General features: G+C 46.3%; 1 protein-coding gene across 1 annotated transcript; it reads left to right on the plus strand.

Annotated features, from left to right (window-relative positions):
* Positions 1–4,499: 4,499 nt before the first annotated feature.
* On the plus strand, positions 4,500–26,033 carry GGT5 (gamma-glutamyltransferase 5; the record flags this gene model as incomplete). The annotated part of the gene is made up of 12 exons (XM_082007562.1): positions 4,500–5,320; positions 16,692–16,822; positions 18,395–18,484; positions 19,542–19,731; positions 20,805–20,962; positions 21,388–21,537; positions 21,954–22,087; positions 22,690–22,892; positions 23,337–23,428; positions 24,245–24,354; positions 25,548–25,655; positions 25,887–26,033. The coding sequence occupies exons 1-12, from the start codon at positions 5,160–5,162 to the stop codon at positions 26,031–26,033; spliced, it is 1,674 nt and encodes a 557-aa protein (XP_081863688.1). The 5' UTR covers positions 4,500–5,159.

Raw genomic sequence — 26,033 nt, forward strand, 5'->3', positions numbered from 1 at the left:
TAGGTACCTGTGCATTTAACTATACATATGTTATATTTAGTTCTTTCAGTGAGTTTAGTACTTTCATGTGAATTAAAACCCTCACAGATATCCTTTGGGGTCACTACTGTAATACTTTGTCCTAATTTAGTCAATGCAGAGTTCAGACAGTGTTTACTGTTGGTTTCTTTGAATGCACACAAAGCTCCCTTTTATTTTCTAGTGTCAGTACTTTCAGCTGCTATAGTAATTGTACTAATGAGGTTTAGTCTCTAAGAAAACTGCTGTATTTGCTCCAGAAGAGCACTCGAGTTAAAAGCTGAATCAGAAGGTTTCACTGTTAATCTAATCTTGAGCATAGCTGCACTGTTACAGAAAGAATAAAATGCTGATGCTGTGCAGTAAACTATGCCTGGATAATACTCATCAAATAAAATTAATGGAGAAAAATTTCCCTTGGGCAGTAGTCTGTGTCATGTGCCCCTGTCCCACTAAGTAGACCCGAGCAAATAATTGACTTTCAATATGTTGATCTAACTGTAGAGTAGAGGAGTTTAGGTTTGGGTTAGACAGTGCATTTCTTTCAGGCATTACTTTGTAACCAGCAGGAAAGGAAGAAGGAGGCAACAGCTCTGCCTTTAACCTAAGAAAATTCAACAAAGATGTAGGAGCCCCTGTGATTCTGCTGGGTCCCTTTTTTTGATTTCAGTGATGTGAGAAATGGTGTGTGTCCTGTGACTGTCCTGTTCAAGTGCCTTCCCTTTGTTCATGCTTGCAGCCCACAAAGAGAGATCCCTCACAGTGGGAAACTGAAAGTTACTGTGTCTGAGGAAAATAGTGCCAGAGTAGTGCTGGACTGTTTATACATGTCCTCTTCAAGATACAGGTTTGCTCCCTCCTGGTCATCCATCACTGCCCTGCGGCTGCACTCCTAACACATGGACTGCTTATGATCACGCTCAAATCTTTTCAGGGCTTGTAGGAAGAATCTGTTTAACCATTACAGTTGCAGCCAGAAGTGTGTTTTCAGGATTTGAGGTGAAGTACCACCAAGTTTCTCAGCTAGAACCAGGAGAGTTGTTCCCTGCCATGTTTTGAAATTAACAGTAAAACTGAAAAGCCTTCATCCGGAAGGTACTTAAATGTTAATCTCAGAGGAACTTCTCAAGGAAGTTCTTGAGTAATTTCAGAACATGTTTCCCTCTTCTAATTTCAATAACAAAAGAAGCAGAGTTTGGTTTTCCTGAATCAGAGGAGTTTATGGGCTTACCTTTCATCATGAATTCTGAGAAATAACAGAGGAGAGACATGAATGAGAAGTTCTTCAGTACGAGAATTTCCAATTTCTGAGTATCTATTTTTCCAGATGTCTGAAAACTATACAAATTTTATTTTTGTGGGAGCAAACCCATGACCCTCAATAAAGAAAACTTGTTTGTATGCAAAGAAAAACAATGTGCAAATGTTAGTGTTTCTCAGTTTCTGAAAAATTGTACTGAGACAAATGGATCATGAGCACCAACATCTGTGGAACTCACAGCCATGTCCCTTAGAAGATTTGAACAATAAATTCCCAGCATGTTGCCTGTATTTTTGTAGTCTAATTATCATATAGAGACAATTGATATTCCTGGGTTATAAATAAACATGACTGGAGGAGGAGACGAATGGTGTATGAAAGACATTCAGTTTGGCTTTTGGTTGCATGCTATTGGAAACTTTCCTAGACTCTTGTCTAACAGTTTAAACTTAATTTAGAGTTGGGAAATGTAAAATGCACTTCTTATTTATTACAGTAAGATTTTGGTGACTGTAGACAATGCCCTGCAAGCAAACACCAGCAGAAAGAGACATCCTCTTGAGTATGTTGCAATGTAATTTGGACAGTGCAGAGACAAAGGTAAAGGAGGATGTTTAGGACACTAGCATGAGAAAGCCTTATGAGCTTGATGTGTGTTTAGGGTTCTTTTAGTTTATATTTTTAAAAGATGAGATGAAGAATGATAAATTGAGGGTCAATATCTTAGCTTTTCTTTGTTGAGTAGAAATATCTGGCTTTCTGTCCAATGATGTTCTTTTCTTCCCCTCAATCAACAGAGAGCAGCACTGAAGAAAAGGAGGCATGGATAAAATATGTGCTTGAAAGGTCCTTCATGCCACAAACCTATGCTTTTGCTGCAGACAAGACAGCAACCTTGTTTTCTTTAGTCGGGCCCCAGACTGTCATGAATCCTGCTTCAGCATAGAGGTTTCCATCTTCTCGGAAGATGGCTCCTTGATTTGCCTCTCCAACTTTATTCTGCTGAACAAAAAGCATGCGTACAGCACGTGTAGAGGCTGGTGGTCTTTGGGATTGTCTCCTCACTTCCAGGAGGATCCTGAGGCTGGTTATGAGGGCTGGCTTTCAAGCAGCAACCAGCTTGCTTTTCCTCAAACATGACTGATACCAGTAATCATCTGAAACCAGCTTCACTGTCAATGAAGCAGGCTCTACAGATGGTAGCTCAGTATGTCAAGAACATGTTGGGAGCTTGAGGTAAAATTACATTGGCTTAGTGCAATACACTGCTGCCAAAACAGGCAAAGGTGCATGCTGTCCCCAGCAAGGCTGAAGGAGAAGCATTTGGTGCCTCCAAAGCCTGCCCAGGTTCCTTTGGTCACTAGATGATTGGATTAGACTAATTGCCCTGTGTACTCTCCTCACCAACTCAGCCCAATGGCCGAGACCCTTCAACACCTCTGCGATAACCTACCTGCAAGGGGAATTTCTTCCCAACTCCTCACTTAGTACTTATGCTCTGCTCTTAAAATCTGAGGCTTTCTATCTATCCCTTGATGATTTCTTACCCTCCATAAGATAACTGTGGTGTTCACATCAAGCTTGTCGATGCTTGTTCTTCAGATGTTAAATAATTTTCAAATTTGGTCTCTTGATTGAAGATTTGGACAAAGATGTAACAGGACCCCCAACAATATAAAGGACAGTTTAAAGATATGTTGCCTGTTTATTAGTTAATAAATGGTGATTCTGTTAATAATTACAATTCTAAGTAAAATCTCCTTGAGTATATCTTGGCCTTTAAATACCTGAGTGCCTTTTCATGCAGCATACAAAGCCCTTCACACTGGCAGTGGAAGACCAGAGAATCCTTGCAGTGAAGTGCTATGTGTGGAGATTTAGGCCAAGGCAAACTGTGCTCCCAGACAATGATGATAAATGGGAAAGTTTTGAGATACAAACAAACAGACCAATGGAGGTCACAGTCCTGAGCCCCAGGATGCGAGCAGCTAAGCAGTCTCTCACATGGGAGGGTCAGTGCAGACTTTGTAGCACAATATGGTCAAAGTTGAGTGTTGCACCAACAAGACTGTAAAGGTTACACATCAAAAGAGAGAAGGAGGCTCAAACTTCATTTATGTATCTAAAAGCCATGGGTTTGACTGTGGGAGGCATCTGTTACTTGGAATAGATCATAGCCATGTCTTGGCGTTCCCAGATATGGTCTGGGAGATGACACTCTCTTACCTTTCTTGCCTCTTCCAGGTCTCCTCCTTGGCAGCACAAGGGTAATTTTCCAAATAGAGATGTTTGATGTGCTGTGTTGAAAACCAAATTTGATGGAAATTTGGAGACTGAAATTGAATTCTCCATAGCATTTGATGAAAGCGAATGGGCAAAATCTACTTGAGACTTGAGTCTATTGGTACTGAGGGTCATGAATTTACAGGGAAGAGCTTTCCCAAAAAACACCAGAATAATGATTCTTTAAGTGTTAGAGAATAATTTGTCAAAAATGAAACATGAAAGTCATGTAGGGATTGAGAAATTTTACAAGATCAGCAATGTTTTGCAATGGGGTGAAATGAAGAGTCACGTTAGAGCTGTGGAGGCGAATATACTTGGCATGTGTAACAAGCCAAGTCAGACGGAGCTGTGGAGACCAAGAAATCATTCCCCAGGGACTATGGTTTTATCTTGGACAAAACCATTTATTTTTCTTGGACTATTCTCACTTCCCCAAGATAACCTTACGGGAAGATACAACTACAGAAAATGGACAGTCTAGTCTATCAAATCCATTTCTTGAGATATGATACATGAAATAGTATTACTTAGCTATGAGATAGCTTAGTGGGTACAAGTTCAAAGTGTGTACTGAAATACAGGTGTAAATCTCTGCAGGTGAATTCCCCTTCTCTTAAATGTAGCTGGAAAAGGATCACAGATAACATCTTTTAGAATGACAGCAAGCAAATATGGAGCCGTATCCTTAACTTTTTAAGTGCAAGGAGAACTGTATAGTTAAGAGGCTCTTAAAGAGCTAGCAGGGGCCAGTGGCACTGCGTAGCAGTTCATGCTGCTGATTGCTGCTCTGTTGGGAATCAGATGTGGTCTTATTTAGCAGCCATTCACTTCCTAGGTGCTGTGGTTGCTGACTGATACAGGCTGGACCCCAGAGATTTTAGCTCTAAAATTTTTCAGGAGTGCAGAGGCGTACTGTTTTATACAAGATATTCTGTTATGGTCTTTTACAGAAGATGTATGATGTGGACTGTGGCAAGATTTAATGATGAAAAAAGTAAGAAATAAGTAAGATTATAATAAACTATAAGGTAAAGTAAGAGTAAATATGAAGATTCCAGCCTTGTATTTTGTATTTAGCTCTTACTTCTTTGAGTAGTCTTATGGCAAGAAAATACCCCAAGTTTGCTGTGTAAGATTGATGTTGTAATTTTCCCAGTGATTCACCATGTAGGCTGCCTTTGGTAATTTGCTCTGTGTGGCAAGAATGTGAAGATGGCGAGGCTGTGTGAAGCCAATAAGCAGTGTAGAGATTTCAATTTGAAGTGCTCCAGCAGTGAATGTGTTAAATGTTTTCATCAGCGACTTTAAAAAAAAAAAAAGGCATATGGTGGATATGCCAGAAGAAAGTTTACTTTATAAAAGAGAGTGAAAAGGCTCGCACACATAAGAGAGAAGGAAAGAAAGAGTATACCGTTTCCTTTTAGCAGCTTTTAATCTTAAAAAGAGTAACTCTCAGTCGCAGGGAGCAGAGCCCACTTCGTGAGACCTCCCTCCCAAAACTGCCGGGATCCTTTACTTCCACCCTGAGCAAAGCAGGCGCCTTCGCAAAAGGAGTAAAAGCCTCCCAGCTGCCTCTGGCGGCATAGGAATAGACATGTCTACAGGGAAGATCTGTTGTCTGGTGCTGCTGACCCTTGGGGTGCTGGCGGTGGTTGTTGCACTCGTGGTCATCCTGACTCAACCCAAGTGTGGTCCTCAGCGCTACCTGCACGGTGCTGTGGCTGCTGACACCGAGACCTGCTCTGTCATCGGCCGGTATGTGCACAGACCTTGTGGTTTTTCAGGTTACGTGTTGCATATGTCATGGACTCGGACTGACAGGCAGGTACGTGTACTAACTACGGGAGCAAGCTGGGTTTCTGCCCTGTCCCTGCTTCTGGGGCTGAGCAGCAATGCTGCTCCATGGGTGCTCTCCATCAGCAGTGGAGCAGCTCAGAGAGCAGATGGAGCCCTGCCTCTGTAGTTGATGCTTATTTTTATTATCCAATGTCACAAAAATTTGCAACTCTGCAAATCCTCGGCCTTTTGGAAGGTAAATATTTATAGTATACAAATGCAAGGCTGTGTTTAAGTGGGGAAGCAGGAAATTAACTGCTTGCTTCACAGTGGTAAGTCTGTTAGATAAGTGGCTTAGAAGTAAGGAAGAAGTGAGAAGAGCTAGCAGGGAGGTGCAGCTCAGCTTCAGCAGAGGCAAGGAGGGCAGGCAGGCTGAGAAGGTAAGGGGGACTGGGCATCCCAGCCTTTAGGGTGTGTGTTTCTGGACTGAAGCCTGCAGCAGGTGTGTGTGCGATCAAGAAAGACACTCTGTATTGTAAAGAAAAGAGCAGATTTAATTGAAATTCAGACCGGACAGTATAAATACAAAAGACATACATACATCACTTGGAAGGAAAGATGTAGGTTTAAAAAATTCTCTATCTGCCCAGGTTGTAACACTTCGGTTTGTGTAACAACTTCTCTCTTTGACTCTTCTGTTATTATTTCACTATTACTGTTACTTCAATTCTTAAATGCTTGTATACATGAAAATAGAAGGATGGAACTTCACAAGGTACATGTGATGCTGGATGCTGGAGCTGTGTGCTCTACCTTGTGGCTGGAGGAGTGAGATAAGACATGGTGCCATTGCTTGCCATGTCGCACATGTGGTTCTTGCAATGATGTGCTAACACAGCGTGTGTGAGTAGTTAGAGAATATGTACTGTGTCTGCACATATGTCAAGGGATGAGATTTTTTTTTTTTTTATGCTAAGCCACAGGTTAGTTATTCAGAGGGTAGAAGTATCTTTTGAATCCGTATTAATGGAAATAGAGAAAAATACATTACTGGATTGCTCAAAGAATCTGCTGGGAAAACCACAGCACTTGTTTTGCAGCTATTGTAATTTTTAACTTGAAGTAGTGTAGAATCAGCTGGAAGGCACTGAAGTGAGAGCCACAGAAATTTGTGATCAGGTTGCCAACTGAGAAGCTTTGGCTATCAGGCTACTGCTGCTGGGCTGTCATCTGTTTCCTTCCCTTCTCTCCACAAGAAGCTCCGCCTGCTTCCATAACCTCAACCATTGCTGTAGCTGCGCTTCCAGCGCACTTGCTGACAAGGTCTATGGTGTCCCTCCAGTCTGACAGACCACCTTAGATTTCCTACAAACCCAATGAGCCAATGAGCCCCACAAAATTCTGCCCTTGCTCCAGCTTCCCATCACACATTTTTTCCCCCTTTTCCAAAGTCTGGGGCATCTGGACATCATGTCATGCTGCTCCAAATTTATCAGCTCTCTCCTGCCAAGCCCCCTGGTTCTCCCCAGCCAAGACTATTCTTCTCATTCACCTTGGCTCTACACCACTCACTCTCTGCCCAGTGGTATGTCTACTCCCCTACTGCCACATGCTGTCTGCTGCTTTTCCCAGTATCCTTCACCTCCAGCCATTCTTGGAAACCTTTGTGCTCATTTCATGCTGTCCTTGTACTTGGAATGAACCAAACTCCTCTGCTTGAGCTATCTGCTTATGTTCTTGTAATAGATCTTATATCTGTTTATAAAAATGTTCATCTGCAACAGAGCTTGTGGTCAGAAGCTTTGTATAATGTTTGCCCTTTTCTTTGTCATTGTCCTGTTTCTCTCTGTTCCCACTGGCCCACAGTGGTAGCTTGGAAGAAAGGAACATTTTTTCTTTGGGGAAAGCTTAGTGCATGCTCTGTACTGCATGTGACCTTGTTCATTTTCTCCTAGACATTTCTGTGCTGTTATATCTGTATGTAGTATTTTAGATCTTAGCTATTAGCATGTCACAGTCACCACTAAATTAATTCTCATAGCAGTCTGGGAAGTGAGAAAATGATGTTATCTCACTGGTATGAATAAGGAAGTCTAGCATGGCAATTATACTCCATAGATGCCACATCAGAGTCACTTTGACCAGGATCTCTGCTTTTCAGAGCAACCTGCGCTGCTCGGGGTCCATCTCGCACTGACCTCCTGTGTGACTGTGCAGGGTGAAGGGCTTTCTCGAGCCTGACCCAGAGGTCTTGATGGCAGCACCAGGAGCTGAGTAGGACACAGTGACCTCCTGCCTATCTTTGCTGAACAAGATTTTAGCATCACATAGGAATTTTGTCACAGAAGTAGTAATAAAATCCAGTTTCTCAGACTAGTCTTAGCCATTAGGCCCTGATGTCCCCACCTGTGAGCTGCTGCTTCATTTGCCACTTAACTTCACCAACAAAGTGAGAGTTGGGCAAAGCCAAGCATCCCTTGATGCACAACCTCAACTCCTTCCCGGACACTGCCTAACCAGTCAACTGAGTGTTTTTGAGATTACAAGAATGCTTGATTTCTGCTGTTCGAAAATAATTAAACTCCCGAAATCATGTGCCTTAGGAGAGAGGAAACAAGAAGAAATAATTAACCTTGGGTTTTTCTTTTTCTTACTAAGGACTGTATTTAGGTCTTCACTCTTTTTCTGCAGTTACACAAACATTTGCAAATTTTTACACTGGCTGTTTGGACTTGGCATGATGTAGAGAGTTGAGCAGTTAGGTGAGCAGTCATGAATGGCAAGATTCCCAACAGTACAAGAGCTGGGACCTGTACTGCTGCCGCCGAGTCCCTGCTGGCCCCTTTGCTACCCGTGCTGCTGCTGTCTCTCTTCTGCCTAATCGCTGCCTCACCCCCAGTTCTGTGGCTGCTCCCACATGTACCCATCTCCCTGTGCTGGTGTTTGAGCCTGTGCAGTCACTAGTTCCGGTCTTCTCATCCTACCAACACAACACCCTCACCCCTGCTCCCAAATTGCTTGACTCTTACGGGCTTTCTTCTGCCTTGATCCTACTTCCACAGCTCAGCCACCTCACTCCTCTCCCATCTCCTTTGTGTTTGAAGCAGGACATGGCCACTCTCCTTGCTTGTGATCCAGCCTGAGGAGCACTGCACACTAAGGATAATAATTTCCTTGTTGTTTCCATGCCCCAAAGCTATGGCTTACCAGATGCAGTTTTTTCGATGAAGCTGTGCTTAAACTCTGCAGCTCAGGGTTGAAAAAGGCTCATTTCTGCTATCATTGCTTAGAAATCACAGGAGTATTAATCTACTGAGATTGGTTAATTCATTGATGACAACATACATACACATTTTTGTATATATAAAAATAAGTTTAAAAAATGAGATGATCAATATGATCAAAATTTTTAATGATCACTTTGGTTTTATTTTTTCCTCAAAGCAAACAGCTTTGCCAAATTAGAGTGAATTGTTTGAACTGGAGACAGACTACATCTCTGGCTTTGTACTTGCACACTGTAAAGGCTCCTAACAAATTTTTTAGAGGAGCTTCAAACAAGTAAAATAAGGTAAACCAACAAATTTCCTTAGTCTAATTTTTTGGTAATTGCTGGATGCTTTTAGTGGAAACATACAAAAGGAAAAGAGCAACCTCCACAGCACCATGGGAAAAAAATTAGGCTTGGTGGCTTGGGTATGGCAAAGCTACAATCAAATGAAAACCACATGTTGTAATTGAACCTGTCAGCCTGCCTGCCCATTCCACTGGTGAGGGCAGGAGTCATTGCAACCAGTCACTAAAGGCACACCACAGAGAGATTCAGCAGTGACAGTTTGTCCCTCCTCTCCCCCACTGACCCTGCAGATCCTCGGGACCCTGGGCTGCCCCCCTGCAGCCTCTCCTTTCATCCTGCAAATCCCCCCGCTCCCTAAGATCCTGGGAACCCATGCGGGGGATGCTCAGAGAACCTGCAGTGCAGGATGGGCATGAAACCAATCGCACTGGTCCGGTGCCTGAAGTCTTGGAAGCTAAAAGCAGCACCTAATCTGACCTACTTATATTACTTAATTAAAAAATCTTGTTTCCTTTAAAAAAAAAAACAAAAACCAAACCAAACCTGAACCACATGCTCTGTGAGTTGTCATTAGCAATAATGGAATTCCTGGGGCATTACATGATACTTTGTTGGTTTAAGATGCTGCTGTTTAAGACAGAGTCTTTGTGCGCTCCTAATAGAACTTTTAATTGAACTTATTGAGAATAACTGAACTGAACCTCTTGCGCAAAGAGCAATCTTATCTTTTAACAAGTGAGATGGTGGGTTGGGGAAAATGACTCGGGGCCTTTTGCTTCCCTCACTGATAGTTCAGCTGTGAAGGAAGAGTCAATGAAGGAACTGTGTAGCACTGTAATTTTTTAGGACAAGCAGGAGATAGGGGACAGACTCACAGCCCCTGTTTGCTGCTCTTTTTCTTCAGTTGTGCTCAGCTGTCATCTTCGGGCTTGGGTTTTCCAGCTCTGGAGGTGGCGTTTGCGTATTCTGGGGCTGTGTAAGGTTGGACTCTCTGAAATCTTTATGCAACTCTTTGGCTCCCTGCAGAAAGTGAGCGATCTCAGCAAGCCTCTAGCGTGTCATCATCCTTGTTGGCAGGTCCTGTGCTAGACTTGCTCTTAGCCATCAGTTCCCAATTCTCGGTGCTGAACGAGGTTGTATCTTTTGCTGTGAATGGTTTTACTGCTGGAGACTGGGGACTGAAAGCAGTATTGTACAGGTGTCTGGTCCAGACAGGGACCCTGCGCTGGAAGAAAACTCATCCCTGAATGAAGCTAACCACTTTGATGAAGAGGGATAAGAGGCTAAAAGGAGAGTCTGAGCAGTTGTTAACTCAAGGCTTGCCAATGTGACACCCGTCTACAAGAAAGGCCGGAAGGAAGATCCTGGGAACTACAGGCCTGTCAGCCTGACTTCTGTACCGGGGAAGATTATGGAGCGGTTGGTCTTGAGAGTGCTCACAGGGCATCTGCAGGACAACCAAGCGATCAGGCCCAGCCAGCATGGGTTCATGAAAGGCAGGTCCTGCTTGACCGACCTGATCTCCTTCTATGACCAGGTGACTCGCCTAGTGGATGAGGGAAAGACTGTGGACGTTGTCTACCTGGACTTTAATAAAGCCTTTGACAGCGTCTCCTACAGCATTCTCCTGGAGAAACTGGCGGCTCGTGGCTTAGACAGGTTTACTCTTCGCTGGGTGAGGAACTGGCTGGATGGCCGAGCCCAGAGAGTTGTGGTGATCGGCGTTAAATCCGGCTGGCGGCCGGTCACAAGCGGTGTTCCCCAGGGCTCGGTTCTGGGGCCGGTCTTGTTCAGTATCTTTATTGATGATCTGGATGAGGGAATTGAGTGCTCCCTCAGTAAGTTTGCGGATGACACCAAGTTGGGTGGGAGTGTTGATCTGCTGGAGGATAGGAGGGCTCTGCAGAGGGATCTGAACAGGCTGGATCGATGGGCAGAGGCCAACTGTATGAGGTTTAATAAGGCCAAGTGCAGGGTCCTGCACTTTGGCCACAACAACCCCATGCAACGCTACAGGCTTGGGGAGGAGTGGCTGGAGAGCAGCCCGGCGGAAAGGGACCTGGGGGTGCTGGTTGACAGCCGGCTGAACATGAGCCGGCAGTGTGCCCAGGTGGCCAAGAAGGCCAACAGCGTCCTGGCCTGTATCAGGAATAGTGTGGCCAGCAGGGGTAGGGAAGTGATTGTGCCCCTGTACTCGGCACTGGTGAGGCCGCACCTTGAATACTGTGTTCAGTTTTGGGCCCCTCACTACAAGAAGGATGTTGAGGTGCTGGAGCGTGTCCAGAGAAGGGCAACGAAGCTGGTGAGGGGTCTGGAGCACAAGTCTTATGAGGAGCGGCTGAGGGCACTGGGGTTGTTTAGTCTGGAGAAGAGGAGGCTGAGAGGAGACCTTATCGCTCTCTACAACTACCTGAAAGGGGGTTGTGGCGACGAGGGTGTTGGCCTCTTCCCCCAAGTAACTAGTGATAGGACAAGAGGAAGTGGCCTCAAGTTGCGCCAGGGGAGGTTTAGATTGGATATTAGGAAAAATTTCTTCACTGAGAGAGTGGTCAAGCATTGGAACAGGCTGCCCAGGGAGGTGGTGGAGTCGCCATCTCTGGAAGTGTTCAAAAAACGTGTGGATGTGGCGCTTCAGGACATGGTTTAGGGGACATGGTGGCGCTGGATTAATGGTTGGACTTGATGATCTTGAAGGTCCTTTCCAACCTAATGATTCTGTGATTCTGTGATTTGGTACCAAAGTCTACCTCAGTAATTTGTCCTCATGTCAGGAAGCCATGAGGAGACAGGAGGTGATTTCCCTGCCAGGGAGTGGTACCCAAACCCACCTTTGCCTCCAGCTCTGAGCCACTTGTTCCCTCCTGGCAATGAAGAGGCTTTTTCCATCAACCACGTTTAAAGCTTCATACTACCTACCAATGTGCTGTTTGAGCTCTGCCATCCACTGCTCTGAATCTGTTTGTTTTCCAAATGGCAGAAGCAAGAGCCAGCATAAGGCCAGGGAGAGATTTAGGAAAAGTGCTCATTCCCAGAGGTGGGATTTACTGCAGTGACCTGACCTGGCCCGGCCCAGCAGTCATCTCTGATCCCACTTCTCCAGTGTAGCCTAGCATAAACCCTGGGAACTGACTTCTTCTGAAACAAACACCCGCCTGGGGGACAGGGTGGTGGGGAGGGTGAGAATATAACAGTCAGAAAATGTCTGCGGTCCTGGGAAGCCCAGTTCTAGGCAGAGAATCTGCTGCAAAAATTGTTTTCAGTGATGGCCAGCAACATTTCTGAAGAATGTTCATATCCCAAAGGATTTGCCTTCCCTTCTTCTTGTATTTTAACAGTTTTAAATTTGGCAACTGACCCTTTTTTACAGAAACAGCTGTTGCTTTTGCTCTTCATAAATCTTAAACAGGCAGCTTCTATATAACGGATGGTCTCCTCTCAGCCCCCAGCTTTCTTTAGCAGGAAAAAAACCCCAATATAATTTAATACCTCACCATTTTCAGTGTATTTTAAATGGCTGCAGGGCTCCTTCTAGCCTAGGGCAGAATAGCAGACTTGGTCTGCAGCCCAGCACAGCCCATCTTTGCTGTGAGAACTGTGTGAGCGAAGTGCCATCATTCACCCTTCTGGGGGGGGGTGTGTGTGTGTGTGTGTGTGTGAATCCCTGTTTTGCTGCTGCTGGAGCGGGACTTGGTGGTTAACATCCTCTTCTGCTCCTGGCCTTAAGGAAACTCCATTAATGGCCAAGCCCTAAAGCTGAAACTAAGTGGCAGGAAGGATATAGGACAAAACATGTTCTTATCAGATCTTGTCAGCTGTAGCACTGAGATGTCTCTAGAGAGACCTGATAAGGTACCACACTTTGATTGAGGGGTCATGTGTGTCTCCAGGGTTTTGCATTATAATTAAGCTAGTTGTAGCAGTGATCCATATAAAGGAAGCAACCTAATGGGACAGGGTGTACTCTGCCAGTCTAGCTAGATGAGAAAGATGTAATAGCCCTAAATTCCCCAGGCATCACTTCCAAGGAAGTGGCAGGGCTCTGGCTGAAAGTGGGTGAGCCAGGCATGGGGAGCTGAGTGTGGTATACCAAGTGCCAGCTCAGAGAGTGGTTTTTTTTGTTGTGTTTCATCCTCTAGAGAGGCTGGAGGGAAAGCTGTCAAGACTGGGGGCCAGGCTGCAGATAACATAGAATGGCTGTGTGCCCTGGACCCTGCACTGATGATGGGGGACACATATCAGGCCTCCTGGGTAAAAGACCAAAGCAGCTCAAAAGAAATCTTGTTAATAACCCTGATCAGGATTTGGTTTTACCTGTACTGGGTATAGTTGTTTCTGAGCTTGATCTAAAAGCCTGACTGTAGGGCTTGCTTTCCCTTAGCTACCATCGTGCCAGTCCTGTGTCATGGGACACTTCCTGTGCTGGGGTTCAAGTGAAAAACTTGGCAGGCACATGCACCCCCACAGAGCCAGGGAAACAACATCAGTGTGGTGTGTGAGCCCTCCAAGATTCGTTTGCGAGCCTTGGGGCTGCAAGTGCTTCCTGCCAGGCTGGGAAGAGCCAAGATAATGCCTAGTTTGGGGGAGAAATCTCAGTTCCCCTTCTCCCTAACCCCTGCCCCCAAAGAAGCAGCAGGCAAAGGGCCATGCCCAGCATCACACAGCCCATCCCATACTGAGATGGTCTCAGATGCTACACACCATGCTAACAGATGGAAAGCCTTAGCTCTCCATCCCATGGTGCTCACTGAAAGGCAGCAGGCAAATGGAAAGCCCTCCTTTCCTTGAGCAAGAAACAGGTTTGACTGTGTGTTGTTAGATGTGGTATTTACCACCAGAGGTGACAGCGACAGTTGCCACCAATGTAGACACAGCAGACAGGAATGGAAAGAACTTTTGGATTATCTGGAAATTCCATTTTTCATGTCACCTTGTTTATATTGCAATATGTGAATAATGAGGGCTAGTGACCAAGGACAAAGCAAAACATGCTTTGCTCTTCTGTGAAAAGGTGTCTCTGTGTTGGCTGCTGCTGTTATTTTTGCTCTATATTGCGTTAATAGCAAGGAGTCACAGCCAGGAATCAGGGCGTCACTGTGCTAGGCACAGAGCAGGAACAGTAACGACTATCTCTGGCTTGCCTGCCTTCCTGAGGCGTGCACAATGTCAGCGTCTTGGGCATGACCCATCTGGAAACTACTGGGTGGACTGGCAGGTTGGAGTAATCAGTGTCCATAAATAAGCACTTGATTTGCCTTGGCCATGCCAGACAGGATGCGTCCATCCTGGCAGCACTGCTGAAGTCGTCTCCACTGGCCAGTGCCCATCTTCCTCCCACTTGTTTCTTGACGCTGTCAGGAAATCTGTGTACTTTTTGCCAACAGGCCAGCTCCCTGGAGAAGTTTGCAGCTCTCTTTAGCAGTCAGATACACCTTTTCTGCTGAGACTGAGACCTCATTTGTCCTCCCTGATCTCAGTGGCTTGTGTTATCCTGACTCTGTGTCTAACTGGGAGCGTTAGGTCATGCTAGGAAACTCACAACTTTGTATGCTTTGTGCGTATGGCACTGCATTTGCAGTAGTTAAAGGGTATTTAGCTCACAATGTTGCTTTTATAAACAAATACTTGGAACAACAAAAGATCTTAGCATCATTCAGAAGCAGGCCATCTAGGTGTACAATTATTAAATTAATAATTTGATTAATTGTGGTCACCCTTTAGAGCATGCTGAGTTAATGCAGTTCCAGTGCAGAGCATACTGGCTTAGTGCAGATCAGTGGTGGGGGAACAGCTCATCTTTTGGAGTACGTAGACAACCATCACCAGATGACACAAGAAGGGGACAAGGATCTTCATCAGGGAGTGCTCTTCCAGGCACAAGTGTTTCTGGGGGTGTGGTGAGGGGTGTACGGCACCAGCTTTGGAAGGAGAGTGGCAGGGGGGTTCCTGGACAAGAGGTAGTACGAGATGTGCAACATCACACTTACACAGCTGTGAATGTGTCTGGGAAGTTGGGTGAGTATCTGCTGCTTTTTGGGCTTTGGGAGAATGACAGAAATGTGTCTGATTTTTCCATGTTAAGGTCTTTATGAAATGAATACCACACAATCTCAAAGTTTCTTTTTAAAATTGTTTTTCACTGCAAATTATCTCAGAACTATGGTTTTCCCTGGCACCAGCCTTTGTACATGTGCTGCCTTACAGCCCATAATCAGGGGCTCTGAGGAGCACTGTCCTAGGCCACTGTAAGCGGTCCTTTCCCCTCCTTCCCCAACTTTCTACCATGCTTCCTGGGCCTTCTGCAGGTATAACTCAGTTTCTCATTAAGCCCTTGTGTCCTTCCCTTCTATTGTTAGCACTTAAAAAGCTTCAATTTCAGAAAAAGACCACACAGGGACATTCGTGTGGTGAGTCTTACCCCTGCTGCAAGGAGATGAATGGGGGACCCTGAGCCTCAGTCTTCATTTTCTGAGCTACAGCCAGGGAGCAGCTTGCTACTGGCAGGCTAAAAGCAATGCAGACCCCAAACAGAAAGCCTGGTGGTTCCCTAACATTTCTTTTCTCCCCACTTGTTCACATGCTGTTTCCTTACAGGCAGTGATTCCAAAGGCACTTACAGAAACAAAGGAAAGCCACAATCGGTGTGCCTGCTGGCAGCATCCTGTTCCCAGCCCCAGGAGGTCCCAGCCACACCAATGCATGTAAAATAAACAGCAGCGCCTATACGTGCTCTGTGTTCCTGTCACAGCCTCTGGGAGTAGTTGCACTCCAATTAATGAACTATTCCACTTTCCCTTCTGGCTTTGCCTTATCTAAGCAATACCCCAATCCTGCTAAGTCAGAAATGTTCCTAGCAAATACCAGTACTGGCTACTGGCAGGCTGTGCAAGGAAACCCCATCCCACCACATTTCCACTGCAAGGAAAAGATTTTTTTACAGCTGTGCTTGAAGGAAGCATTTGTTGAGACACGTTTCTCTAGCAGAAACTCATTGCTGTCAACAGCATGAGGCTGCCTTAATGCCTGTGTGTTCTTTGGTGTGGCTGTGCCTAGGTAGAAACAGTTGAGGGTTTTTTTTTTTTTTCCTGCTTGGAGTTTTTTTGCTTTTTTGGTTTTTGTTTTGGTTTTTTTGCCTTTGGGGATACAGGGAGGGGGTGGGAGTTTTGTGCTAATATCACATAAGCCCAGGAAGGCACATTGTAGAAGCAATGAATTAAGGCCTGAATTTTGTGCTAATTGACATGTTAAGTCTCAGGAATTTGCTTCACGTGGACCCATCATTCCTGCTTCAGTGCCTCTGTCCTGTTGACCAGCATATGCCTTTTTACTGGGAATGGTAGGTAAGGAGCTAGAAATCAGTTGTTTGGTTCCCAGCAAGTGGAAGGCTCTCTCCTCTGCTGAGAGCAGCCTCCTCCGTATCTGGGAGCTCCTTGCTGTCCCTTTTTTTCAACAGCAATTGTGAGCAGCTGCAGTTCTGTCCCATCACTCTTTGCCCAGAGGAAGACAAGCCTCACACAGGCCTGACCCCTGGCTGCTCTTTCCTCCTGCAGGCTCTCCCTTTTTTCCCAGTAATTTTCCTTTCTTGCTCCAACAGAAGAAGGTGCCTTTCAGCGCTCTCACACCCCACACTGATGCCAATAGCGTTCTCCAACTGCTATCTGCTCTCATCAAGCTGGGGCTGCCTTGCAAGTGCCCCAGAGAAACGTTTTCCTGTGGGTCCTCCATTCTGTTATCCCTGGATTTTAACATTGTCTTTTTCCTCCATTTCTACCACAGGGACATCCTGAAAAGCGGAGGCACAGCTGTGGATGCTGCCATCGCCGGCTTGATCTGCACCTCGGTGATGAATCCTCAGAGTTCGGGCCTAGGTGGTGGGGTCATATTTACCATCTATAATGCCAGCACAGGTATGGGCCAGCCCTGGCCTCTCCATGGTGCCCCATCTCCCTGCAGACACCCAGCTGCTGTGGAGAAGTCAGAATCCTTTATGTACCTTCAGAGCAATTTTTTGAATATAAAAGCTGCATCCTCTGATGACAAACCATGCTTTTGCTCTTAATCCAAAGCATCCGTTACAGGGAGTGCATGTTTTCACAGCAAGAACATGCAGTTGGGGAAGGAGCTTTGGGTTTAAAATGAACTGACTTTTCCTCTTCCTTCCCCCTCCAAAGCAATCGCAAATTATATTTCAAAGTCACGTAGCTGACAGTGCAGCAAGGTGTGAGCAGTGCTGTCTGAGCTGCCACTGGGCTGCCATGGAGGCAGACAGGAGCCGCTGGCAACGAGCGCAGCAATATGGGGCTGTCGCTGGCTCAGTTGAGCCCTTGGGCTGGGAGTTCAGGGGCTCATCCTGCACCAGAGCTCAGGCAGTGCCTGCTGGTGTGGGTAAGACTCCCCAAAGTGGTGGTGCAAATTACTCTCCCAGGAGAGGCGTCTTCCCTTCAGAAATCTAGATCTAGCAATGTTCAGTTCCTGCTGGGAAGCCCTTCTGTGTTTGGCCTAACCCCTAGTATTGTGTTCTTGCTTTTATGTTTTTAATTATTTTTTTTTAACTGCCTTGGCTCCCCAAACCCCCCAGAGCTTATAGATCTAAATAGTAAAATCAACAATGAAGACAATATTGTAATTTTAAAAATTGTGCCAAGTAGTCTCACAGAGTCACGAGTCTGGAAATGCTTGGATGTATCTTATGCAATAGCGTAATCTGGCAAAACACCTATGTTTTTCTTTTTTTTGCTTTTGGCAGAGCCATGTAACTTTGTCTCCTTCTGCTACCTGAATTATCCTGCTGCAGAGAGCCGCAAATGGCCATGCACAGCTCAGGTGCTTGGTACACTAGGTAGCACTGTGGGCTCCTGCAACACAGCTGGCTCTGTGGCCTATGACAGGAAAAGTTAAATACAAGGCAGAGAAGGAGGTGAAACAATAGGCTAGACCTGAAATACAAGTCTATACAAGTGGATTTTTGTTTTGTTTTCAAGCTTCCTGATACATAGAGGGTCTTTCAGTATCACCATCGTGCTTACAAACATGATGGACATGCCTCACCATCACTTGGAAAATGGCCCATGAAGGGGGATGAGGCTCATGTTATGTCTCTGATGTCCCACCTGTAGAGGAAGTGCAGGAACCTGCGAATCAGATGTGAAGCAGCACGTCCCAGCCCACATCCCAGGCCCAGGAGCCCTGGCGGGGGGCACCTTAACTGGCTGGAGACAGGCCCTGGCCTTGTCCCTGTACCTTCATTGCCTCTAGGTAGGCACTGCTTTACTCTAAGTAAAAGCATGGGAGCAGACGACAGTGTGTGCCGGCGGCAGCCTGGCCCCGACAGTGTGCTTGACACATTTGGCAAAAGGCTTCAGGGCAGTTCAGCACAGGCTCTAGGCTAGCAGGCTGTGCAGTGCTCGCAGCTGGCTGAAATGTGATGTTTACCTGCTTCAGGAACACAATTATATGCATTTCCCTCTTCTCCTTTCTAGGAACAGTCGAGGTGATCAATGCCCGCGAGACAGTCCCACGAGAGTTTCCGCACAATTTACTGTCTGGCTGTGCTGCTGGTTTCCCCATTGGTAAGGACAGAGACTGGGCCACGAAGGCTGTGCGCCCTCCTGGCGTGCAGTGCACAAAGCTCAGGGTGGGGGAACCGAGGACCTTGCTGATTTTATCTGAAGTTTTATTTAATTGATCGTGCTCTTCCTGGATTGACTTTTGCAGAAGTAAGAAAAAATACTAGGTCTGTAAAAAGTCCTGTTTCATAGTAACATTGCCAACCTGACCAGCAAGGGTGTGAGGAGCAGAGTGTGGGGAGAAATCACAACGTAATTTCTTTTCCTAGGAAGTCTGCATTTCAAGACCAGATTTCCCAAAGCATTCGTTTTCCAGCAGTTTGTACAGAGAAACAGCTGCTTAGACTTTCTGTAAACAAAAGAAATCAATCTATCTAATCTAGTGGGCTTGCCCATGTCCTTACATTGGGGAAGCAACCTGGCAGCATCAGGAGTTGTGTTGCTGGGCCCCAGCTTAGCTCAGCTACCTCTTTGCCACCTCACCCCGATCTGAGGAGGCTCCATGTCCATTTGCTGTTACCAGTTTGGCAGCAGGCACTCTTCCTGGAAGAGATGTTCTTATCTTTGCAATAGGAGCCTGAACAGGAATCAAGAACAACTCTGGTTGGAAGGGACAGTTGGAGGTCTCTGCTCCAACTCCTGCTCAAAGCAGGGTGATGTCAGAGTCAGCTCAGGCTGCGCAGGACCTTTTCCCGTCACATTTTTGAGCTTCTCCAAAAATGGAGAATTTCACAGTTTCACTTGTTCTAGTGTTTGACCAGGCTCTGCATGACTGCTTTTTCTCTTATGTCTAGCTGCTGTGTCCCCTGTTGCAACATGTGCCTTGCTGCCTCTTGTGCTTTCACTGTGCACCTCTGAGTCTGGCTCTAGCTTCTCTATACCCCTTCTATTAGGTAGTGGAAGAAATATGTGAACAGAAGAAGGAAATTAAAAAACCAAGCATGCTTTTAGAAGCCTTAGTTGCCTCTACAAATCCACACTTCCACTGGAGTGCTTTCAGGGAGGTGAAACGCACAAGCCGACGACTTACTGGGTGTGACACTGCCCTTCTGCTCTTCAGGTTCCCGCTGGATTGCTGTACCAGGAGAACTTCGAGGGTATGAGGAAGCCCATAAGCGATATGGCCGCTTACCATGGAAAGCCCTATTTGAACCAACCATCAAGCTCCTTTCAGAGCCACTTGTCATTTCCCCAGTTATGGAAAAAATGATCCATCACCCAGCCTTCTCCAGTCCAGGAAAAAGGCTGTGGTAAGACCCATTAATTAAATTGTGGTGTCAGGATGTTGTGGTTTAACCCGGCAGGTAGCTAAAACAAGCACACAGCCTTTCGCTTGCACCCCCTCAGTGGGATAGGAATTGTAAAAAACGTAGAACTCAGGGGTTGAGATAAAGACAGTTTAATAGGACAGGAAAAATAGAATAATAATAATGATAAAAGAATATACAAAACAAGTGATGCACAGCACAATTGCTCACCAACCGCTGACCAATGCCCAGTTAGTTCCTGAGCCGCAGCACCTCCCCGGCCCACTTCTCCCTGTTTATATACTGAGCATGACATCATATGGTATGGAATAACCCTTTGGCCAGTTGGGGTCAGCTGTCCTGGCTGTGTCCCCTCCCAGCTTCCTATGCACCCCCTGCCTACTGCTTAGCAACAACTGAAAACATCAGTACCTTATCAGCGTTATTTTCATCCCAAATCCAAAACACAGCACTATACCAGCTATCGGGAAGAAAAGCAACTCCATCTGAGCCGAAACTAGGACAGAGGAGTGCTGTTGCCTCAGCTTCAGACCCTTCCTCTGACATGGAGCACAGACTGCTGCTGCAGCTTGTGCTCAGTGAATACTTGCTGTGCAGAGGGAGAGAATAACAGAAGTGATTTTTTAAAAAATGTTTTTTTCTCTTGGCAACTTTTTTTTTGTAATTTAGAGTGGCTTGGCAGAGCAAAACTGTCTGCTAAGCACATCTGCTCATGAGGAGGAGCTAGCTATATGTGGCCTGCCTCCATCTGTGTGGAAATTGTCCCCTGGCAGCAGGGCCCTACAGCAGACACTTGTTTGGAGAAGCCCCACTGGCCTGAGCCAGGGTCAAAGTGTTAGGTCCCATGGAGGAAACTTTGTCTGGGGAAAGAGTGCCTGGTGCTATGGGAAGCAATCAGCTGAGAAGGACTTCTCTCCATGTAGACTGCAGTGTAGCACTGGCTGAGAAAGTGTACAACATGCATAAACCGAATCAGCTGTGGGTGGGAAGAAGAGATTGGCACTGGGGGCAAAATAAGCACATTCTGTAAACTGATGGATGTTCTTCTTTAACAGCCCGCTGATATGTGACGGTCAAAGGTTTCTGAAACATGGAGAGACCTTCAAGTGGCCAGCACTGCAGCAAACACTGCGAGCTGTAGCAGAAAATGGAGCTACAGCGTTTTATGAGGGAGAGATAGGAAGGGCCTTGGTGGAGGACATTAGGAAGGCTGGTAGGTAACAGCTATAGTTAACACTAATAGACAGGCCTTTTCACAGCAATTGGCTAACAGCGAGTTGGTACCAGGGGAAAGCCAACACATGCCATTTGCTTGCCACTTGGGGTGGTACCTGGCATGGGAAGGGGCCATCTTTCCCCAATTCTTATAACTCGGGCCCAGAAGCAGGGCTGAGATCCACCTACTGCTCCACCGTTCACCCACAGTACTCATGCACTGGCCTCTCCACCTCCCTTAGGCTTTGTGATGTCCTGGGGTTTGGCAGTAGATGAGGACACATGAAGACAGTGCTGTGCTCGGTGGAAGAAATTTGGAGTATGCAGGGATGGCTTTTTACAAGGCTCTGATGTAGCCAGCCCATAGCACCTAGTCAAAGCTAATGTGCTAATGCTGGCTACCTGTCTGGTTTTCTGTTGAAGGGTCCAGTATCTCACTGGAGGACCTTCAGGCATACAAAGCAGAGGTGTCCTCAGCTCTGAACGTCACCCTGAACAACCACACCACAGTGTTTTCTCCTGGGCCACCCATGGGAGGTGCTGTGCTCATGTTCATCCTCAAGATATTAGAAGGTAAATTCCTAAAGGAAAAGGGGCAGCAAGAGGTTTGCAAAGAGTGTTGCTCTAGAGCAGTAGAAAAGTAATGGGCAGAAATGGAGTTGGCGAGCCAGAATGGGCCCCAAAGCAGCAGTGTGACCATGCTATGCAGCAGGATGATGAACTGGCTCATTCTTACAGTGGATCAGCATCACCATAGCTGCTGCAAAGGCCAAAGGATACACGATTTTCCCAAGGCTTCAAGAGGAATTGAAGTCACAGCGAAAATTAGTACTTGGTTCTTTCTGTGCCCACATCCTGCTAAAGCATAGGGGAAACTTGGTAAGAACTGGGATGGGAAAAGGAGGTTCCTTTCAACTGTTTTTTTTTACAATTCTTGAAAAAACACTGCCTTGGATCTATTAACAAAATTGTTTCCTCCTGCTCTGTAGAGTATAAACTCCATGAAGCATCACTTGCGACATCCAAGGAGAAGGTGGAAGCCTACCATCGCATTGCAGAGGCCCTGAAGTTTGGCAATATGCTAAAACCCCTTATGAGTGACCCAGCCTTCTCCGAAGCTCAGGTGAGCTGGCATGGTGCATAGGGGCAGCCGCAGACACCCACAGCACTGGCAGCTTCTTCTACACTGCTGCTTGACAGAGGGGAAGCACACAAGTCCATTTCCTGTTTTTTTTTTTTAAAACCTGCATTGTCACTGACTCATTTTAGTCTGTGTACTAAGCTCTCAAGCAGGTTACCTATTGCCCAGACTATCCAGCCTGCCAGCAGAATGCAGTGCTCTGACACCCTCCTGCTTTGAGGCCACAGAAGGAAAGAAAATACTTAGAACTGTGAGTCAAGAGCAATGCTGTTCAGGGCACCCAGGCAGAGGCAGGATTAGACCATTCACTCTTTCTGCAGTTTCTGTTGAGCTGTAGGCTGGAGCTCACTTGCCTGATAAAGGATGTGCACATGCTCATGCCAGTGCTGAGGTGCCTCAGTACTGAGCTTGTTCAGTTTTCTGTGATGAGAGTGGCCTGGGGATTCAGGCTGGGGCTGAATGCGGCCAGCGCAGGTCCCCAAGCTCTGACTGTTGGGGCTGAATCCCCCAGGCTTTCTTGTGCCCAAAGACAGACGTGTCTGTGCTTTGGTGACAGAAGCTCAGTGTCCTTGCTGTGATTGCAGGTGATTGTGGGGACCATGCTGTCTGACAAGATTGCTGAGCTTACCAGAAGCCGAATAGATGCCCGTGGCGACCACCCACTCAACCATTACAACTTGTTGGGCTCCATCTACAACCACAGATACAAAAGCAAGGGCACAAGCCACATCTCTGTGCTCGCTGCAGATGGCAGTGCCGTGTCTGCCACCAGCACCATCAACTACCCGTGAGTAGCCAGGGGGCTGGTAATTGGGTCACATAGGCCATGTATGAGGTTCACAGGGTACCTGCAAGGGCTGTGTGCCAGAAATACAAAACCCTCAGGCTTCACTGATTTAGGCAGGCTCTTGCTCATGAATGCCTTTTTCCTGTGACAGCAAAGGTCTTTGAGCATCAGCCCAAAGGACCATCACAATTCACAAAGATGTAACAACTTGCTGAGCTCGCTCTGCTGAGTTTCTGTGGGTTGGGCAAATCCCCACATCCACTAGTAACAGGGAGCTTATCTCTGGGTCCAGCACTGCAGCACAAACACCTATTGGACACCCTGGCTGGGGCAGTTTAAGGCTGGGAGGAGACAGAGGTAACCCGCAGGGTGCTATGTTCAGTTAATGTCAGCCACAACAGGAGAGCACTGGGCACTGAAAGGCTACTTCTTTCCCTCCTGCAGGTTTGGCTCCTTCGTGTATTCCAACCAAACTGGGATCATTTTAAACAACGAACTTGCTGATTTCTGCATAGCAAACAGAAGCATTAACCCAGGTGAGCATTCTCACCCTCAAAATAAAACACATAGCCAGGAGGTGGCTATGCAGGCTGTGTACAATGGGGCAGGGACTAGCTGTAAACTGCAGGTACTCTTTCCTTTCCTAGGTCTGGATGAGAGCAAGTTTCTTTCAGACTAAAAAAGGATAAAGCCCTGTAGTGTGTCTGTGTCTGCTCACATATACCCTTACATGGAGACATGGAAGTTTTGGTTTCTGACCAGGGAAATCAGAGATTAAAAAAATAAAAAGAAACCTGAAGCTAATTGATAGGGAGGGGAGGGAAGAAGTGAAGAAACTAGTGCTAGAACAAACTTGCTGACTTTTTAGGCTCATCTATGAAAAAGTACATAGTTGCTGCACAGTCAGTAATGCTGCAGGCTCACACTGAGTTCTGTAACGCAGCAGGGTTGATGCAGAGACATTGCTCCATGAAATAAGCTAAGCTATCCCTGATGCAATCTCCCTTGGGTCTGCCGAGAGAGGGAACGTTGGTACTGCAATGGCAGGATTGCTGCTAATGGTTCCTCAGCTGGGCTGAATGAGCTGCAGCAAGTCCTGAATACTTGTAGGGTGCCCCGTCCTGCACCAAGAGATGCTTCCTCCTTAGCCTGTGCCATAAAGCTCCAGTTTCTTGTGAGATGGAGTCTCAGCACAAGGAAGCTATTTTTTCTGGAAAACTTGAACTCCTTGAGGAATGAGCAGCAGCTTGTTTTTCCATGGGAAATGCAAGAAGGGTGAGGTAAACCTGTGTGTCCCTCTAACCCCCTTAACAGCCACATGGGAGGAATAAAGTGCTCTCCCTCTGCCCTAGGAGAGAAGCCTCCCTCAGCAATGGTGCCTTCCATTCTCATCTCCAAGACAGGAGACATGCTGGTGATCGGGGGAGCAGGTGGCACCTGGATTATCAGTGCTACTGCTATGGTGAGTAAAGAGGTACCGTGCAGTAACACCTTCCAGCTGAGCAAAGGGGAGCACACGCTGTCCTGAACAAAACAGTTACTTTGCTGCTGCTAGTACTGCTCTGTGGAAGGCAGCAGTGAAGAGGGCCTGCTGCAGACTCAGTCTATCCTCACCGTCTTGCCTCTAGCATTTCTGTGGCAAGTGGCAGCTGCCTCTCTCAATTCTTTTTTGAAAGGGAAGAAATTAGCATAATCAAATAGCAAGTTAAGGAAGTTAGTTACTAGGAAGAGAGGTATTGCCCAAAACCTTGGGGCCCCAAAAATAAACTGGTAAGTTATGTGATGGAAAGAACAAGAAAAACAGAAAACCACCACACATACACACAGAGTAACAAATCTTAATGAAAAAGAGCTTGCCAAAGCATGAAGTGTAACAAACATCTTGTTCGGCAATCAAGAAATGAAAGTAGATAAGGCCACAAGAGGAAAAAAGAGGACTTTTTTCTTCATCTTTCTTCAGCTGGAGAGAAGCATGGGAAGGAATCTATGCTAGGACCTGATCTGAAAACAGAAAGAACAACTGTCAACAGAAGGATCCCTCAGTGGCTGCTGAATTTAAGGACACCACTTTGGCTCAGGGAGAGCATTCTGGGAAGTATCATTCTGTGCTCACCCTGTTCTTATACTTGTCCTGAGCACCTGGTATTGGTCACCATGCAGACAGGAGACTAGGCTAGTAGGACTTCAGGTCTGACTCAGTGCAGCCTCTTTTACAGTCCAGGTTTGTACCATCCTGCAGGATCAGTACTTAAAAGGGGCTTATAAGAAAGATGAGGACAGACTTTTTAGCAGGGCCTGTAGCGATAGGACAAGGGGTAATGGTTTTAAACCGAAAGAGGGCAGATTCAGACTAGATATAAAAAAGAAATTTCTCACAGTGAGGGTGGTGAAACACTGGCACAGGTTGCCCAGAGAGGGGGTTGATGTCCCAGCCTCCAGGTCAGGTTGGATGGGGCTCTGAGCAACCTCATCTAGTTGGCAGGGGGGCTGGGCTAGATGGCCTTTAAAGGTCCCTTCCAACCCAAACCATTCTGTGATTCTATGATTTACAATAGAGCTGGTCTGGCTTTACACCAGTGTGGAGGATGGCAACATGTGACCCACGTTCATATTCAAGATCTCCAGTCAGTCAGTGTGGGATTTGTTTTATTGCAGGCAATTATAAACAAGCTATGGTTTGGCTACGACTTGGAACATGCCATTTCAGCTCCCATCATGCATACTGAAGGTGACGATATTCTGCTTGAGGAACATTTCAGTGAGGTGAGTGGCCTCACTTGGATGTTCTCGTCCTCTCCTTTTGGGGAGAAGTATGTTGCTTCCATAACTCTCCTGAATAATCTGTATTTTGCTTCTAGCTAACCTCCTTCATGCTTAAATCTCAGTTTCTCAACCTGACCCTACATACACATCCTTCATTTTCACACCTGGCAACACTAAGTCCCCAGGCCCCCCCCTCCATTCACTCCATGTCCTCTTCTCTCCCCACTACAGGAGGTTAGGAGTGGCCTGCTGGGAAGAGGACATAAAGAAAAGAAAGTTAAATTTGCAATGAATGTTGTGCAGGGCATTTCCAAGGAAGGAAAATGCATCTCTGCTTACTCCGATAAAAGGAAGCTGGGGAAGTCAGCTGGTTATTAG

The sequence above is a fragment of the Phaethon aethereus genome (genome assembly GCF_964289735.1).
Source record: "Phaethon aethereus genome assembly, chromosome: 17".
Lineage (NCBI taxonomy): Eukaryota > Metazoa > Chordata > Aves > Phaethontiformes > Phaethontidae > Phaethon > Phaethon aethereus.